This window comes from Sarcophilus harrisii, chromosome 4 (assembly GCF_902635505.1).
Source record: "Sarcophilus harrisii chromosome 4, mSarHar1.11, whole genome shotgun sequence".
In the NCBI taxonomy this organism is placed as follows: domain Eukaryota; kingdom Metazoa; phylum Chordata; class Mammalia; order Dasyuromorphia; family Dasyuridae; genus Sarcophilus; species Sarcophilus harrisii.
Genome location: NC_045429.1, coordinates 320,051,895 through 320,070,417, shown reverse-complemented (window position 1 = coordinate 320,070,417; position 18,523 = coordinate 320,051,895). Strand labels below are relative to the sequence as shown.

The following is an 18,523-nucleotide window of genomic DNA, read 5'->3' as shown; positions in this document are numbered from 1 at the left end:
TCCAAAGACAAAAAAGTGAGACATATTAAAGGCAAATTGGCAATTTTCATCAATTTGGTGAATAAAACCAATTAGAATTTAGAAAGAGGACAAACTGGGTTCATTGTTTGTGAAGGTAGACATTTCTTGGGGTGGGCTTAGACTAGAATAAATTACTTAGGGAATTTTTAGCACCTTGGCTCCCAGAAACACTCAAACAGATGAGTCAGTAAGACGGGGTTGGAGAGAGGGAAGGAGAGGTCCTCTACCTATTAGAGTAACTGGTCTGTCATGTTTGGCAACTTCAGAGTTTGAAAAACTTCCATCTTTCTTCAGCTGACCTGACACAGCTGCCTTAGGGTAATGATACGGAAGAATGTTTTCTGCCAGATCCAAAATGAAAAATAGCTAAGTGGTTTCAAAAATCCTTGGTAGAAACTGACCCCCCCTCCCCTTAGGCTTTAGCCGCATTTTACAGCTTATTTCATGGGGCCAAGTCTTCTTTTGGCCCAGAGAGGCTTTATTTTTTAAGCCCCAAGAGAGATCTGGATACTTCATGGAGAAAAACTGGTCAATAAGTATTTGTTATGCACCTAAGACATGTCAGGTATTGTGTTGACATTGGGAATATCGAAAAGACAACAAAACAGTTCTTGAACTGAAGTGGAATGTGGAAGAGATTCTTAAAAGCCTGGGCTTTGAAGGAACGTGGGGATTTAGAGGAAGAAGGAAGAAGGGAGAAGACTCCAGGTATGGAAGTGGGAGGGCAACCTGTGCTAGGCCAGGGAGACAGCAGCTATAAAACCAGGTCTGAGGGGCAGCAGGCAGGCCGGTCTGGTTGGCACATGGAACTCATGAAGGAGAGTCATGTGTAACAAATCAGATTATGTTCCAAACAAACGGATTGTGAAGGGCTAAGTTTGCATCTCATCGTGGAGTTGTTGGGGATTTTGGAGCGATGTGATCAGACCTGTGCTTCAGAAATATGGCAACTATGTGGAAGATGGATTGGAAAGAAGAGACTGGACACACGGAGACCAACCAGGAAGCCTCTGCAACAGTCCAGGCAAGAAGGAATGATGGCCTGATCTAGAGTGTGTGTATGTGAATACAAAGAATGGAGAAGATCCAAAAAGATAGTGCAGCAGAAATGATGAGAGCTGGCTACTGATTAGATAACAGGAAAAAAGGTTAAGGCTATCTCTGAGGTTGTGGACCCGGGTGAGGGGGGCGGCAGTCTGGCTTTCAACCAGAAGCAAGTCAGAATTCTTGAAGCTTATGACCATTACCTACAAAAACACTCCTGAAAAAAGTACAAGGCACTGGAAAGAGGAAGGACATTTGATTACTACTTAGATCGGAAAGAAAATAACAAAACAAAAAAATAAACAGAGGTCAAAAGCAATGATGTCCCCACCAAAACCAAAGGACACACGACCTTCTTAGGCTGTTTTCTGCCCCTGCCTCCTCACCAGAAGTGCTCAGGGACTAGGGATCTAGGGGCAGGGTCCAGCTCTCAGGAGTAAGTTGTTAGCAGAGGCGGGTCTTTCGATGGCCACTATTGAGAAGGAATAGCTTTCAGGGTCAACCTCCCCACAGTCCTGGGACTAACTTAAGAAGCTATTAGTTATTGGACAGGATGAAGGCTCCTACTTAAGAGAAAGAAGCAAAGACTCCTACTCAAAGAGATGAAAGTCTTATTTTGCACAAAAGCTCAGTCAGATTCAACTTCTAGATGCCTTCTGTAGCACCTCAGAATTTTGTTTTAAAAGCTGGAAAGAATGTTAATATAGTCCATGGGGAAAATACAGCCACAACAATTGGACCAATTGGGGGAAAAAAACAAAACTGGAAAAATACAAAAGAAGAAACCTACATGGATCTGGAGGCCTTTCTCGTAAAAGGTCAAAGCCCCCTTTGTAGGTAGGTTTCTGGATCCGAACCAAACCCAATTTGTCTCACATTCTGCACTGCCAAAAATCACTTCCACCTCTGTAATTTTCTATCCCTTAATAAATGTATTGCTCACTAGACAAAGAAAAAATCCACTGTACTAAATAGTCACAGAGACACTGAAGGCTATTAACCATCATTATCTGAGGCAGCTGTCCCTTCATCACGTTAAAGCATGCATTTTCCCTATACCTCTAACACTCCTTTTGTCCTCCCTGACAAGGGGAAGAAAATAAGAACAAGACATAGCATTTGTGCCAAGATTTAATGATCCTCCTCCCCACTCTCAATACAGTGAGTGCAGGACTGACCAATCCTGAGCCAGACAGGTGTCAGGATCTCAAGGACTCAGGGAGAACTGCAAGGAGAGTGTAGCTGGGGCAAAAAGATTCGGACCAGTGAAGGAATTGCAGGATGTCCTGTATCTAGGCCACCCTGACTTCAGACCTATAGAGACAAACCCTTCTATTACTCAGAGTAACATGGGGTTAACACTACTATTCATGGAGATAGCTAATCTTGGAGTTACTAATTCACATAATCACAATTTTTCCACAACAAGCAATGGGACTGACTTGCTTAGAAATTTAAGAGTGACATACATGATGAGATCAATTGAACTAAGAATTTAGACTATGTCTATGTGTTGGATGGGGTTTCTCAGGAGAACAAAGAAAACAAGAGGATATGTATATTAGACTTACATGATTAGACGTTAGAAGAAAGAATTGAATGACAGGTTGGGAATTTGATTGGGCAAAACTTACAGGGTGAAATCTGCCAGTGATAAAATGTAAAGACATGCATTTTAGTCTGAAAAAGTACACTGCAAAAATGTAGGATGAGGATGACATGGAAAAACGACCATAAAGTTTCAGATAAGACAGTAATGTGACATGATTACCAAAAAAAAAAAAAAATGACTGTAGGTCAAATAAGAGTATAATGTCCATAATCAGGGAGGAAACAGTAGCTCTCTACTCTGCATTGAGCTGACAACAGCTGGAGCACTGTTTAATTCTAGGCACTTTTGCAAACCAGTACAAATCTTTGAAAGTCAGTACAAATCCAGAACAAGATGACAAAAGATTGGAAATCACATCATATAAGGAGAGTGTCAAAAGAATTGTGTTTTTTTACTCTCTAGGAAAAAAAAAGATTTAGATAAAGTTATAATTGTCTTCAAAATAAGAAAGGCTATCCAATGCAAAAGGAATAAGACTTATTCTATGCCATTCCTAAGGGTAGAATTAGCAAAAATTTATAGTTAGAATGTGATAGATTTTGATTCAATTTAATGAATAATATCCTAACAATTATAGCTATATAATGAAGTGAGCTCTCCAGAAGTGGAAGTGTTCAAAGAGAGACTGAATATTTGTCAAGGAAACTGTAAGTGAGGATTCATTTACAGTATGGTCACTTGGGCTAAGTTACTTCTGAGGTTTCTTCCAAAACTAAAGTTCTGTTATTCTCATTACAATCTAGTTTGGAATTCTACAGGTGAGAAAGCTAGAAGTTTATAGATAAAAGGATGCCTGAAAATTATTTTAATAGTTTTGGCGTGCATTGAGTCTGTTAGTATAATTAATTTGAGTCTTTTATGAGGCTATAATCAAGGTGTTCTGTTTGCATTGTGGTAAGATGTAATTGGAATTGAAGTGCATATTCTTTTGAAAAATGGAAGAGCAATTTCAGGGACAATCCATAATGTCTTCTGAGGTAAAAACAATCATGGTAGCCAGAAGCAGCACCAGAAGCATCAGATTCACAGAATAATTCACAATATCTCCGATGCAATCAGAGATCTGGATCATTTGAATCAAGATAATTATGAGGTAATAGAACTCGACTCTAGCTTTCTCTAGAATTACCCATTTAGGTGTTCCCTCACTTACCAAGTTTAGCCTTTACTTCTGTCAGAGCCCTATAAAGGGGATGGTGCCAATTCTGGCCCCTTTAAAAGTCCACTTGGAGGAGTTCACTCCTTTCTTTTATAGGAACTGGAGACAGATTCCCTTTCATCTTTAGAGACTCAAAACTATCACCAAATCAGCCAAAGGATCTTTTTTCTCCCAATGAACTTATTTGCTGAGACTATAAAAACATAATTTCATTCCCTTCATCTCACTTTAAAAAAAAATCACAGTTTCAATGCTTGGTCTTCCAAAATCTTTTTAGTAAGAAGTGATATGAACTATCTTGGAGAAAAGAAAAATTAAGGAGAACAAAACAGTTTCCCCAGGTTGTACAGGGACTTCTGAGGAGAGATGGGTCAGAAACCTTACAACTCTGTGTGGAGGATGGAACTGAGAAAGGACTGGAGGACGATAAGAGAGTTTGTATTCAAGAGTAGTTCAATCTGATCTGTCTCATATGTTATATACGATTCCAGGACCTGTGGTCTTCTATTGTGGCTGTGGATAAATTCTGTACCATTCTAACTGTAGCTTTATTTTTAACTTTAAGCATATTTGAACTTTTTTTTTTCTTATTTCTTGCAAAATTTTCACTTTGATCTGGGGACTGTGGTATGGAAACTTTAAAAAGCATAAAGAAATTCATACTAGAGATAAATAATTTGAATGTATTGATGTTAGAGCAACCTATAGTTGAAGTCCAAATTTCACATAATAAAAACTGAGACCCCCTTTAAGTGTAAAAAAACCCAAATCTCTCATAATGGGCATAACCAAGCAAACCAGCAAGTACACCAAGTCAAACAACATTTCTCAGGTTCTTGTAGGCAGGGATTCATTGGGCAAAAGCATTGGAGCTGGGGGCTAAAGCAATGGAAAAAATCACAACCCAGGCATGAAAGGTACTAAAAGCTGGAGGGTTTCAAGTGAGCCCAGATCTGGATATGCCATTTCCATTTAACAATGGAAGTTATGCCCCATTCATCTTGTTGGGAGAACTACATGGAAAGGCTCAGTAATCTCCAAAGGCTTCTATTAATCCTACTCACAATATGCATAGAAGCTACCCTAAGCCTTTGTATGGATACTGATCCACGCATACTGTACATTCCTCTTGAGTAAACATTAAAATAAGATCCCAAAAGGGGGTCCTTCCATCCACCTCCTCCTGAGTAAGGTTATAATTTCTCAGTGAGTATTTCTTCCAAAACCCCCAGTAGAAACTGGGGTACCCTTATGAAGCTGTTTTTTTTTTTAATCTGCTAATTTTTTTTCTAATGCTTTGCAGCTTATTTGTTGGAAAGTACTACTTTCTAAGGTACAGTATCAACCTTAGCAGTCACCTTCATGGAACTCATCACAATAATCTCTGATCCACAAAGAGGTGGGTGGCTCCAAAGATCAGAGAGAATACAAGTTTTGGGGGATGTCTTAAATTTTGAAGGAAGAATGACTTTTATTGTCCTGATCCTGGATGTCCCAATATAATTTTCTAATACTTCCTTACCTGTATGGTAACCACCAATAATCTGCCTATTTAGCCTTGTTTCAAAAACCATATCTTACAGAAGAAATTATCATTAACCTCTGCCCACCTAGGTGTGAACCACCTGCCCAATACCTGGAGAATACTGGGGATTCTCCCTTCCTCCCAAAGGGTCTATTTGTATGGTATGGATCAGTGGAATAGGTTAGGTTCACAAGACACAATAATCAATGACTACAGTAATCTACTGTTTGATAAATCTGAAGACTCTAGCTTGTGGAACAAAAGCTCACTATCTGACAAAAATTGTTGGAAACAGTGAAAAACAGTATGCTAGAAATTAGGCACAGATTAACATTTTATATCCCACACTAAAATAAGGTTAAAATCCTTAGGTATAAAGGATTATACAATAAGCAAATTAGGAGAGCAAGGGATAGTTTACTTATAAGATCTTTGGAGAAGGGAGGAATTTATGACCAAAGAAGAACTAGAGAACATTATGAAATACAAAATGGATAATTCTGATTACGTTAAGTTACAAAGTTTTTGCACAAACAAAAGCAATGCAGTCAAGGTTAGAAGGGAAGAAGAAAACTGGGAAACAATTTTTATAGTCAGTGTTTCTGATAAAAGTTTCATTTCTAAAACAGAAAGAGAACTGAGTCAAATTTGTAAGAATACAAGTCATTCCCCAATTGATCATAGAATATGAATAGAAAATTTTCCGACAACAAAATTAAAACATCTATAATGATATGAAAAATTGCTTTTCAACCCATTATAACTATTAGAAAAGATGGATAGGAAGGATATTGCTGGAACAGAATAGTATTTAAAAGTAACTTAATATATTACTGTAGTATTCTCAGTTACAGCCTTACAGCTTTGTCTGTCAGCTTCATTATCAAACTAGTGGGTTTTACTATCTGACATACAAGAGCAGTCACCTGGTTTTAAATCTGTAATGTTTGTGCTGGCACGTTACACAAATGAGTAAAATGCACAATTTTATTACAGACAAGATGCAACAGAAATACCCATAGGGGAAAAATTGCTTCTAATAGGTTTTTATAAATTCATAACTATGACAGATATGCAATAGTTCTTTTGGGGGATTTTTAAAAATATGTATTTCCTTGTAACCGGGCTGCCATTAATCTAAATACCTTACACTTTATTGTGTATGTTATATGTAGTCTGGGCTTCTTTTAAGAAGGTATATAGTAGTTTCCATTTTTAATGAACTCTGGATTTGGACACTTCAGGAATTCCATGAATAAAACTTTTTATCTTTAATGTGTAGTTGGGAATAAATCTACCCTGAAAATTCATCTGATCTTTAACCTATAACAGTTTAGAATTGTATATTGAAAAACTGAAGATTTTTAAGTTGCTCTTCAATTATAGGTAATTTCACAAAGTGCAACTCACTCATTAAAATGTTTTTTTTTCAGTTTTATTAAACTCAAAATAGAAGAATACACACACACACACACGTGTATGTTTACACATATAGGTACACATGTATGTATTTCCATATGTGTGTGTATACCCATGTGTGCCCATCAATTTTCTCCTCAGATGATTCAGATTTCTTTGGCATTCACATCTTTTAACAAAATGGTGAAAAGGGGGTTTGGGGAAAAAAACCAGAATTAACTATTTGGCTTCTACTTTGTCCATTGTTCTGGTTTATTCCTGTTGTCAAGACTGTCCAAAACAATATGATATGACATAGGCTCATACTTTAAATGTTAAACTGATTATATCCATGTATTTGTATTTCTGTTTCTGACATTGCCAAGGTACTATGGGAAATTAAATTTAACGCAAAATTAGAAAAAAATAAAGCTAATTTAAAAACAGGGGGAAAAAAAGAAAAATTGCTCTAAATCACTACTGAATAGAGAAATGCAAATTAAGACAACTCTGAGATACCATTACACACCTCTCAAATTGGCTAAGATGACAGGAAAAGATAATGTGAAATACTGGAGGGGATGTGGGAAAAATGGGACACCAAGGCTTTGTTGGTGGAGTTATGAACTCATCCAATCATTCTGGAGAGCAATTTGGAACTATGCCCAAAGGCTATCAAATTATGCATAACCTTTAATCCAGCAGTGTTTCTACTGGGTCTATATCCCAAAGAAATCATAAAAGAGGATAAAGGACCCACATGTACAAAAATGTTTGTAGCAACTTTTTTGTGGTGGCAAGGAAGTGAAAAATGAGTGAATGCCCATCAATTGGGGAATGGCTAAATAAGTTATGGTATATGAAAGTAACACAATATTATTGTTCCATAAGAAATTATGAACTGGCTGATTTTAGAAAAGCCTGGAATGATGTACATGAACTGATGTAAATAAAGCAAGTAGAACCAGGAAAACATTGCACACAGCAATAGTAAGATTATATGATGATCATCTATGCTAGATTTGGCTCTTCTGTTAGTAATTCAGTGATCCAAGGAAATGCCAATAAAGTTTGGATGGAAAGTGACATCTGCATTCAGGGAGAGAACTATGGACACTGAATGCAGATCCAAGCACACCATTTTTACTTTTTTTTTCCCCTCACGGTTTTTCCTCTTTCGTCCTGATTTTTCTCCCAATATGATTCTCATGGTAATATATTTAAAAATGAATTTTCATGCATAACCAATTAAAAAGAACATGGATTTTAAAAAAAAAAGTAGAATACTGAGGCAAAGGTGTATGAATCCATTCCACCAAATTCAACTCTTTGAATATTTTATTCCTTTCTTTGCTGTCCTCCATTAATGGCTGTTAAGAGAATTCATTTCTTATAGGGCCAAGTATGCAGAATTCCCTATTTTATCCACCTTAAAAAATAAAAAGGGCAATCCCCATCTGGAGCCTACAATTGATTCAGCTGACATAGCAGGAGCAAATCATCTGTAAGTCCTTCTAGCCAAAGGAACTCTGCAATTGACAAAATCTAAATTGTACCATTAGAGCACACCCTTATTAGTCATTGTACTAATGATTCATTAGCTTACTGAATAAATTTTTCCTGCAACCTCCCAAGTTCCTTGATGTTAAAAGCCCACTCTCTGAAGTCCCCATAAAAGAAATTACTTTTCTGGTAAAGGATGAGAGGGAAGGAAAGGCAGTATTAATAGAGGATATCTGAGGCCTTCTTATTACCTGATCTAATTCCTATTCACAATCATTCCAACTGCTATTTTCCTCCCTAGTTTCCATAAGGTTTGACACATGCTCTAGTTTTATGGTATGTTTTCTACCTGAAGTATATTAGTGAGGGAAGGGGTGTGTAATTAGCAAAGCCTTTTCACTTATATATGATTATCAAATCCACTAGCTTTCTTACTTGTCTTTAAGTCTTTAGTTTTTAAAGATTAAAAGCTCAGATGACTCTGCCTAAGAAAGGACAATTTTTTAAAAAGCAAAAAAAGTGTTGGCCAACCATTCTCTCCAGAGATATCAAAAGAACCATGGAGTACTACATTCTAGTACTTTATCAAACTTTCATCCCATCAATTCCATTGGATGAAAAGGAGTTTTTTCCTTACCCCCACAGAAAAGGTTCTCCATAAATACCAAACAAGAATTTAATGACTATTAATCAGGGTTTTGTTTTTGGCCATTTATTACTTACTAATCTTCTTCCTATCTTTTACTATACCACCTATCTAAACAACAAGCTATAACTACTCATTCTTACTAAAATCTACTGGAGGTATTAACACGTTTATTTCTTCCTCTAAATATCTGGGACAAAACAAAACAAATATCCTATTCACCTCTGGATGGAGGGTTTGCTGACATAAGGTAGCAAGAAACCCAAAACCTCATACACTCATGTCTAGGTGGATAACATCCTTAACTTCTTGGCCTAGGACATACTGATATGGCTGAACTATCTGATAAAATTGTTTTATGTATATTTTCTCAAACTATACCTATGAAAATTGACTGATTGTGTCTAATTGGAATTTAATTATTAAAAAAATTTTTTTTAGCTGCAGTGCCTTTTTATGGGTAATGAATGTCCTGGGGAGTTTCTAACCCAATGGTCAGTAGCACATAAGACAACTAATAATCTGTGGCTGATCCAAAATGCTTTGAAGGGTGTAGAGCAAACTATTTGCATTCTATTTCAGCAGGAATGTAGCTGGGAATCTAGGGCATTGTCTCATCATTGTGTGACACCGGTCAAAACACTCTTTTGGATCCTCAGTTTCTCATCATTAACAATAGTGATACAAAGAACACACCTATGTTTCCTGTTTGCCTTGCAAGGCTAGTTAAAAAATAAATGGAACAATGTTATGTGCTCTTCCACAGGTGCTTAAAACTGTTTCTTGAATTAAATACTCAAGTTCCTTGAAAATAAGGCAGTGTTAGTTATAATGATGATGATAGACAGATGGAATTTCCCAAAAGGCACAGGATAGAAAGTAGGGGAGAAAGAGACAAAAGAAATAGGATGGACTTGTAATATTTGTCAGACTTACCAATCCATCTCATCAGAGATGTCAAGATCTGGAGGTACTTGGTCTTCTGGACATCAAAGAAGGTGAAAGGTCCAAGAAGCAGTGTGAACACAGCCTAGGGAAGAAAAACCAGAGTAAAGGCAAAAGAAAAGAAAAAAAAAGTTCAGTCTAAATAACAATGTTTATGTAGAGAATGGTAATGATATTTTAACAGCTTGCATTTATATAGTGCCTACTATGTATGCCAGGCACTGTGCAAATGACTTTTACAAATATCTTCTTATCTGATCCCCACAACAATCCTGTGAGGTAGGTGCCCATTTTACAATTGAGGAAACTGAGGCAAACGAAGACAAAGTGATTTGCCTAAAGTCATACATCTAGTAATTATCTGAGACTAAATTTGAACTTAGACACTCTAACCACTGCATATTTAGCTGCCTCCAATTATCTTGTGAATGCGGTTAAAATGTCTAATTCAACTTACTTCTGGATTACTTTAGGCTAAGTGAGGTGAAACGATCCTAGACTTGGATAAATTTCAAGGACCAGTGATGGAATCAGAAGTGAAAACTATCTCCTTTTCCCTTCCTTATGAGTTTTGAAGACTGCATTCCTAGGTGGCTTGCTACCACGAATTTGGTTAAATCACCTTAAGTGTAGATCTCAGTATGAAAGCTCAGAAAAAGATGGATGGAAAAGACATAGATGATTAATGACCTTAGAGAGCACACATGAACAGACTTAGGAATACTTATAATGTAGTAAGTACAGATTAATGCAGTATAGACTAAGTAAATAAGTGATGAAGTGACCTGGAATGAAGATTCAATTAGGTAGTAATTAATCAAATAAATCTTTTAGCTTAAACAGAAGAAGAGACCTGGAACTGACCCCTGGGACCAACCTCTTATAGCAGTAGTATTACAGGACAAAGAGAAAAGGAACCACATCTGGCAAAGATTTGTGGTGAAAGGGGAAAATGGACTGCAGACCCAGGATCACCTGGGACAACATCTGGGAAAGGTACTTATAAGAGATTTTTCTCCATTTCCCTGTGAAACTGATCGATGAAAAACCTGAATTCTCTTTACACAAAAGCTTTGCAAAGTATTGACTCAGGGGTAGGAGAAGACTTTTCATGCCAAATTTGCTGCTCAGGGCACAGGAGAAGAATTAAGCAGTTAGTTGGAGTTAAGATGATGGTTCCATTTTCAATCTGCCATTCAGAAGCTGCTCTTAGCATCAGACCTTATTAACATTTACACTGTGCCATTTTCCCCACATTAATGCTAATGATACCCACCAGAGAGAAATGCACCAGACTGGGCTCCTGAAAGCTAAATCATGGAGAGAGGGACAAACTTAGGGGAGCTCGGCTCCAGTCCTGTGATCTCAGTGAATACATTAGACCTGCTCATCATGGCCCCTGTGACAGGCAGGCGCTTGGCACAATGAGGAGGATGAGCTGTGCTACCTCCTCCCACCCCCATCTGCCTGGGAGAAGAGGGATGTGGGAGCGGGTGGGGGCGTGAGGACACAGGATGTGTGAAGAAGCTGTGACCTCTTATCCAAGTCCATTACTGCTGTGAGAATGAATGACATTAAAGACTAAAGTGTTGTTCAAGTTAAAGGCTCTAATTAGGCAGGGCGGATAAGGTCTCTTGGCAGTCACCAGGGATGGGGAGAAAGAGCAAATCTAAGAGCTCTCATTCACTTGTGGGACTGAGCTTTTCTGCTGATTTTGTTACAACAGGGTAAAGCCCAACCACTCAGGTGGAGCTGGGGGTCAGGTAGGTTTGGGGAAAACCTAGGGCGCAAGTAGGACTTTGGACTTATTCCCCTCTCCCTTTACCTTCAGTGTGGGACACTGAGAATGCAGTCATGCAGAAAGAGTCACCATCTAGATTTCTGTAGCAAGTCTGTATGCAGCACTATCACTAAGTCATTTAGGAAAATTACCACTTCAGGGAAGCTTTCCACTGATGAGTTTCTTTTTGAAGGGTGGGAGAGGAAAGTGACTTGGGGAAGATGAATAAACACAAAGTCATTTGCTACAAATGTTCCCAAAGGACCATAGCACACTAGAAAAAATTCCTGGTTCAGCTCCTCAATTCCCTGCTTGACTGGAGGTCAGTCTCACCTTTTTGACCTTCAGTTTCTTCATATAAAAAATGACAAGGATGTCTGGTACTTATTTTGGTGCCATTAATTTAACAAATGATAGTGCTTATATAAAGTCTTCTGAATAGCTTAGGAGAGAGATATTTCATTTCTGAAATATGACTATCAGAATTGTGTAAAGTTCAAACCCAGAGATGTTATCCATTTCTGTGCATCACACCCAGGACTTTCTCCTATTTAGTACTAAATAGTACACAAAACCAAGAGTTAAGGATGTGATAACCAGGGACATTGCCAAACAGGTTGATGCCAGAAGTTCCTAGAGAAGAATAGTGGGAATGTATTGTGGACTTAAGTCTCAAGTTGAACAGGATAGAAAGGTTTATCTAACAGCACAACTTAGTGGGATGGAAATGTTGTTTCAGATGCCATTTGGGGAAAATTATAGGAGCGGCTCTGGGATAGGTTGGATCAGTATTCCTTATGGGAAGCAATATATGAAATCTGGGAAGAGCTGGAAGGATGAGATCACAAGATGTCCAACAGGTCCTGGGGATTTAAGCAGCAGCAGGGGAGATTAAGAATGGGAGCAGAACGCAGGATAAACAAACAACTCTCTGTGAATATGACTATTGTATTGCAATGGATATGGCTTTTATGTGGTCACAATTACCCCTTCACTACTTGCACCTATTTCCTCACCATCAAACACTTATTGATCATCTAGTATATGTAAGGAACCATGATATGTTAGGAATATAAAGATAAAGAAGATATCCCCTGCTTTCTAAAAGTCTGGAATTTAGTGATTGTGTTTTTTTGTTTGTTTGTTTGTTTGTATCCTCAGGGCCCAGCACAGTGCCTGGTAATTAATCAATCAATCAAACATTAATTATCCACTATGTGCCAAGCACTGTGCTAAGCTGAGAATACAAAAAGAGGGAAAAGACAGTCTGTGTCCTCAAGGAGTGTACAATCTACTGGGAGTGAGAAGGAAGAAAATAAACAAATATTTATAAACAAGCTATATATACACGACAAACAGGAAATAATTAACAAAGAAAGAGTCCCAATATTAGGAGCGATTAGGAAAGGTTTCTTGGAGAAAATGTGTGATTTTAGTTAGGACTTAAAGGAAGCCAGAGAAGTCAAGTAATCAAGGCTGAAGAAGGAGAACTTTTTAAAAAGGGGGAGAAACAGATCATTCCTCAAATTGAGAGATGGATTACTTTGTTTGTGGAATAACAAATGAGCCAGTTTCACTGGATGGAAGAATATGTTAGGAGAGCAGGGTGTAAAAAAGACAGGAAAGGCAGAGATTGGTGGGAATAGGTTATGAAGGATTTTTTTTTAATGTATAAACATATTTATACAATTCTCTTGCTACACAAAAAATCAGATCGAAAAATGAAAGTAAATGAGTAAGAAATCAAAATGCAAGAGAACAACAACAAAGAGTGAGAATGTTATGTGGTAATCCACATTCAGTTTCCACAGTTCTCTCTCTTTGGGTGTAGATGGCTCTCTTCATCACAAGATTATTGGAACTGACATCAATCATCTTATTGTTGGAAAGAGTCATGTTCATCAGAATACATCCTCATACAGTATTGTTGTTGAAGTGTATATTGATCTCCTGGTTCTGCTCATTTCACTTAGCATCAGTTCATGTCAGTCTCTCTGGGCCTCTCTGAAATCATCCTGTTGGTCATTTCTTACAGAACAATAATTTTCCATAACATTCATATATCATAATTTATTCAGCCATTCTCCAATTGATGGGCATCCATTCAGTTTCCAGTTCCTTGCCACTACAAAAAGGGCTGCCACAAACATTTTTGCACATGTGAGTCCCTTTCCCTCCTTTAATATCTCTTTAGGATATAAGCCCAGTAGTAACACTGCTGGATCAAAGGGTATGCCCAGTTTGATAACTTTTTGAGCATAGTTCCAGATTGCTCTCCAGAATGGTTGGATCTGTTCACAGTTCCACCAACAATGTATCAGTGTCCCAGTTTTCCCACATCCTCTCCAACATTCGTCATTATCTTTTCCTGTCGTCTTAGCCAATCTGAGTGGAGTGTAGTGGTTATGGATTTTGAATGCCAAAAAGAGCATTTGAATTTGATCCTGGAATGAGGAAGCTACTGAAGTTTACTGAGTAAGGGGGTGACATGATTCAGCTTGTGCTTTAGGAAATGTCATTTTGGTGGCTGAGTGGAGCTTAGGGAGAAACTTAGGCAGTTAGACCCATCAATAAGCCACTACAGTGGTCCAGGTGTAAGATGGTAAGGGCCTGCAGTAGAGTGGTGGCAGTGTATCAAGAAAGAAAGGGGTCTATTTGAGAGATGTTGCCAAAATAAAATAGTGGCAATAGATTCAATATGGAAGGGTGAGAGATACTGAAGAGAGTGACTTTTAGCTTGTGAGCCTGACAGAATAGAATGCTAATGCCTTCTATGATAATAGGGAAAGTATCTGTGACAAGATATTTTTGAAGACACAGTCTGGCAATTTAACATTCAAAACTGGTCAGCAGAAAAGGCTGGTTTTGGTAACAATTTTTAAATAACTAAATGCATAGAGTCAAGTATACTACTCATGACCCAACTCTGTTAAGCAAAACACATATAGACTATTAAACTCCAGTTTCCTTTCAAAAAGCTGATTAGCTCATAGATCAGAGACAACTGAGACAGAGTGAGACAAAGGCTGGAGATAATTAAGGAACAGGTGTCTTTTGAAAATTAGCATAAACCAGAACGAAGTAGCTGCTATCCAGCAGGCATTCAAAATGAGAAAAGACAGAGAAGACTCAAGAGAGAAATCAAGGAATGCTGTCACAAAACAGTAAAGCTGCCCTGGTCCTGGGAAGAGACAAGGTCTTCAAGAAAAAGAGGAATACCAACATTTAAATGAGATTAAAAGTTTTGGGTTCAGGCTCAAACAAAAGCAATTCATGAATTATATGTGTCTTCTCTAGTAGCAATGTTCAAAACTGCAATATATTGTGATACATTGCTTTTTTCCCTCTTGTTTCTTAAATAAGAGATAAATTACTCTCTTGGATCTCCTAGTTATGACATTGCAGAATAGTTAACTCCTAAAACAATTTCCTTCCAAATGGTTTTATCAAGTCAAATTTATCTAAAAGGAAATATTTTCTGGCTATAATAAAATCCTCAAATTGGTCATCAATAAACTAGATCCATCCATGGTGTACACACACACACACACAAACACACACACATGTCCTCCCACCTCCTTGGATCAAGATATCCAAAGGTAAATAAAAATGTTTGCTAGGATCTTAATTAAGGTTGACATGGCATCAGAAGACTTTTTTTTTTTTGAGGAGATGAAGGAAGGAGTAGAAGTAGTCATTGTATATATGATATAATTGCTCCTAGTATGGAACTTCCTCTACCAATGCTGCTAATATTGGATAGTTAAAGTATAAAATCACTTATTCAGGGTCAAACATTCAGTGTATGGCAGAGGCAGGGCTTTAACCCAACCTATGTTCCTTCTTATCTAGTATTTATAATGGAACAGGCACTGTGTTCACTTGAATATAGGTAGCAATGAGATGGGACTGACAGGAAGGAGGCAGGATCTCCTTATTCCTTCCAATTCTGGAATTTAAGGCCAGTAGATAGATTTATTTCTGTTCTTAAGACAAATCTGATGCATAGACCTGTTGAAGCTGTGAAGATCTATTTTTTAGGAGTAAAGGATATAGTCTATGTTTGAAAGCTATGGGATCTGGAGGGGGGAAAAAATCCTAAATGGGCTAGTCAGGGCTGAACACCGAGATATTTTTGACCAGGATAATACCTTTGCTCAAATTCCTACTGGCTCCATATTTTTCCCAATGACCTTAACCCCTAGTGGTTTTTTTATTTTTGAATCTTCACCACAGTCCTCAACAGGTAAAGATCTTTGTTTGATAAGCTCCTCATAACTCCTGGTTAAACACCAAGAAGCCTTTCTCAAAGCTTAACAAACCTGAGCACATTATATATTAAATAATAATGTTTTTGTTGCTTTAGTGGAAAGAGTGCCAACTAACTAGTGTCCCAGAGAGGGAAAGGTGATAGGATTCCAATTCTGCTCATTTGTTAGATTCCTTTTTTGAAGTCAATCCTGTCATTTGTAGTTTCTACTTTGGGGAAGCACAGGCCACTTTTCATTGTGGAGAGTACAACACTGCTGTAAAGGGAAAGAACAACTACCATAATGCAACCAAAACCCAATGTTGTATAACTGGTCATTTATGGTAATTATCAAGAACAAACTGCCTCAGATGAGACCTTTGAGAAGACATCCTCAATGTTCTCTTCTGTTGCAGACATTAGGGTCCACAGGTGAGAACACCATATTTGATGTCAAATTTTTAAAAATATATCAATCAATTTTGAATTGTTTTCTATTCTTTTTATCTAAAAAAATGATTTGTTACAAGAGCTGGCTCTCTGGGAGGGGAGAGATGAGGAAATCTAAATAAGAAATTATGTTTAAAGTAGTGCACTATGCCAGTATAGAAAATACCATTTTCACAAGGAGGTGAAATTCAACCAAAGTGGCTTATTAGAGATTACTTTCAGATGGGCTTAAATAGTTAGGAATCCCTTCTAAATATCAGATTCTGTGATTTTTTTCTAGAAAAGCTTTTGAAGTGAACATGTTTTAAATATAATTTTAAAAACCATATAAACACTCATTAGAGGGGATAATGATAATTTTCTCCTATGAAGATAAATTTGCCTGAAAAGGGCTTGGGTTACCTTGGGGGATGATTAAGACTATGTTGCTTGTCACTGGTTCCCAAGGAGTCAATTTGATCACATGTTACTCTGCCATTCCAATCCCCGAAGTGATATTCTTAGTCTTGTGGACTGAAGTTTTCACACCATGATCCCCAATGTCTTGCTGCTAATATGAGGTGTTTACAAATCTTTTTATCATTTTTAGCCAAATGATGAATATTTCCCAAATACTGTCATAAAATGCCTAAATACCAGTTCCCCCAAAGCTGTCAGGTTCTCTCAAGAAATGACCTTTTCTCTTTCCAGGAAAGGATAAACCATAATTGCTAATTGAGATTCAAGTTTAGATAAGGCTCAGTAACACCATTGGTCCTCTTCTTTCTCCTCCTTCTCCTCTTCCCAAAAGAAGGCAGCAGGAAGGGGAAGAAGTAAGCATATACCATTCTTACAGGGGACAGAAGGTAGTGGAGGGAGAACATCTGCTATACATACAGATGGACATAGGATACATGAGGGGGGCAGCGGGGTTTTCAGTTTCATTCTGTGCCCTTGCCATGTTACTCTCTGAAATGAAAGCTAGTGAACACAGAGAGGCACACAGCTACTGGTCTTTTTAAAACTAAAAGGATAGCTTCTTTCTAGCACTGGCCTTGAGGTAAGAAAAAACAAAAGCCAGCGGGCAACTTTGGAGCTGGGCAAGATGGGATAGTTATGGGATGTTTCTTCAATATTAAGGTGAAGGAGAAGCTGGAAGCTTATTGGAAAGAAACTGAAGGCAGTGGCTTGTGAACTACAAAGCAGTAAGCTACATGAGCAGTATGCAGTAGGCTGGCTAAATTGACATTTGGGTGGTTCTTAAAGCATGGGTTTATTTATTTTTCACTAACAACGTATTTTTTTTCCCCTTAGTTTTTTACACAATAGTGAGTCAATGTTCCTAAAAGCCAAGAATTCAGCCCTCAGCAGCCTTCCGTCCTCTCCACCTGTGAGCCCCTGGGGTTTTTACATAAAAAGCAGGCAGATTCACACAGAGCCTTCTTGTTACAGAGCTGGAATTCAGATTTCTGTTATTTCTAGCTAGTGTGACACTAGTTTCTCAGAGTGGTAAATGGGACTTGTGCTGACTTTTTTCCTATATAGTGGAATATACTATATAGCTATTTACTATAAATATGAGTTTGATGGCCATATAAAAAAGCAATCCCGAATCCAGTAGATACACAATATAACATACTGTGAATTCATCTTGATGGGTTTTCTGAAATAGTATCATGAAGTGATCCTAAAACTACTTTCAAGCTCATGGAGCGATACAATCCAAGGCAACTGAAAATATTCTTATTGGGAAACAAGGTACTATTAAGTTAGCTAGGGCTAAATAATAACCCAAATGAATTTTTTCTCTGAATTAAAACTTAATTAGACATAAATTCTTAGAGTAGAATTAAATATTTTAAAGAATTCCATTTCCATTTCCCAGAAACTTATGTATCTCTCTGGTTCATACTTTTTGGTTCTTATTGGGTTTTCTATTCCAAGATGATTCAAAAAGGAGAAAGAGATGAAGTAATTGCAAATTCAAAATTGGAATAATTTGATTCTCTCTCTCTCTCTTTTTTTTTTTTTTTTTTTTTTTAGTTATGAGAGTTGCATCCAAGTAAATATTTTGTATAAGAAACAGCAAGAAGGACAGTTTGGATAGACCTTAAGAATGCAAACACAGAAGAACCTGAGTTCAAATCTGACCGCAGACACTTAATACTTCCTAGCTCCTAGCTGTGTGACCCTGGAAAAATCACTTAACCCC

At 37.5% G+C, this 18,523-nt stretch overlaps 1 protein-coding gene across 2 annotated transcripts in view; it reads right to left on the bottom strand.

The window, feature by feature from the left end:
• The window catches only part of TMEM104 (transmembrane protein 104), a 71,351-nt gene that overhangs the window by 16,264 nt on the left and 36,564 nt on the right, over window positions 1-18,523 (bottom strand). For both annotated transcript variants that reach the window (XM_031965755.1, XM_031965754.1), the window contains exon 9: window positions 9,845-9,938. In XM_031965755.1, the coding sequence (XP_031821615.1) occupies window positions 9,845-9,938 (94 nt within the window). The remainder of the gene's footprint in view (window positions 1-9,844; window positions 9,939-18,523) is intronic.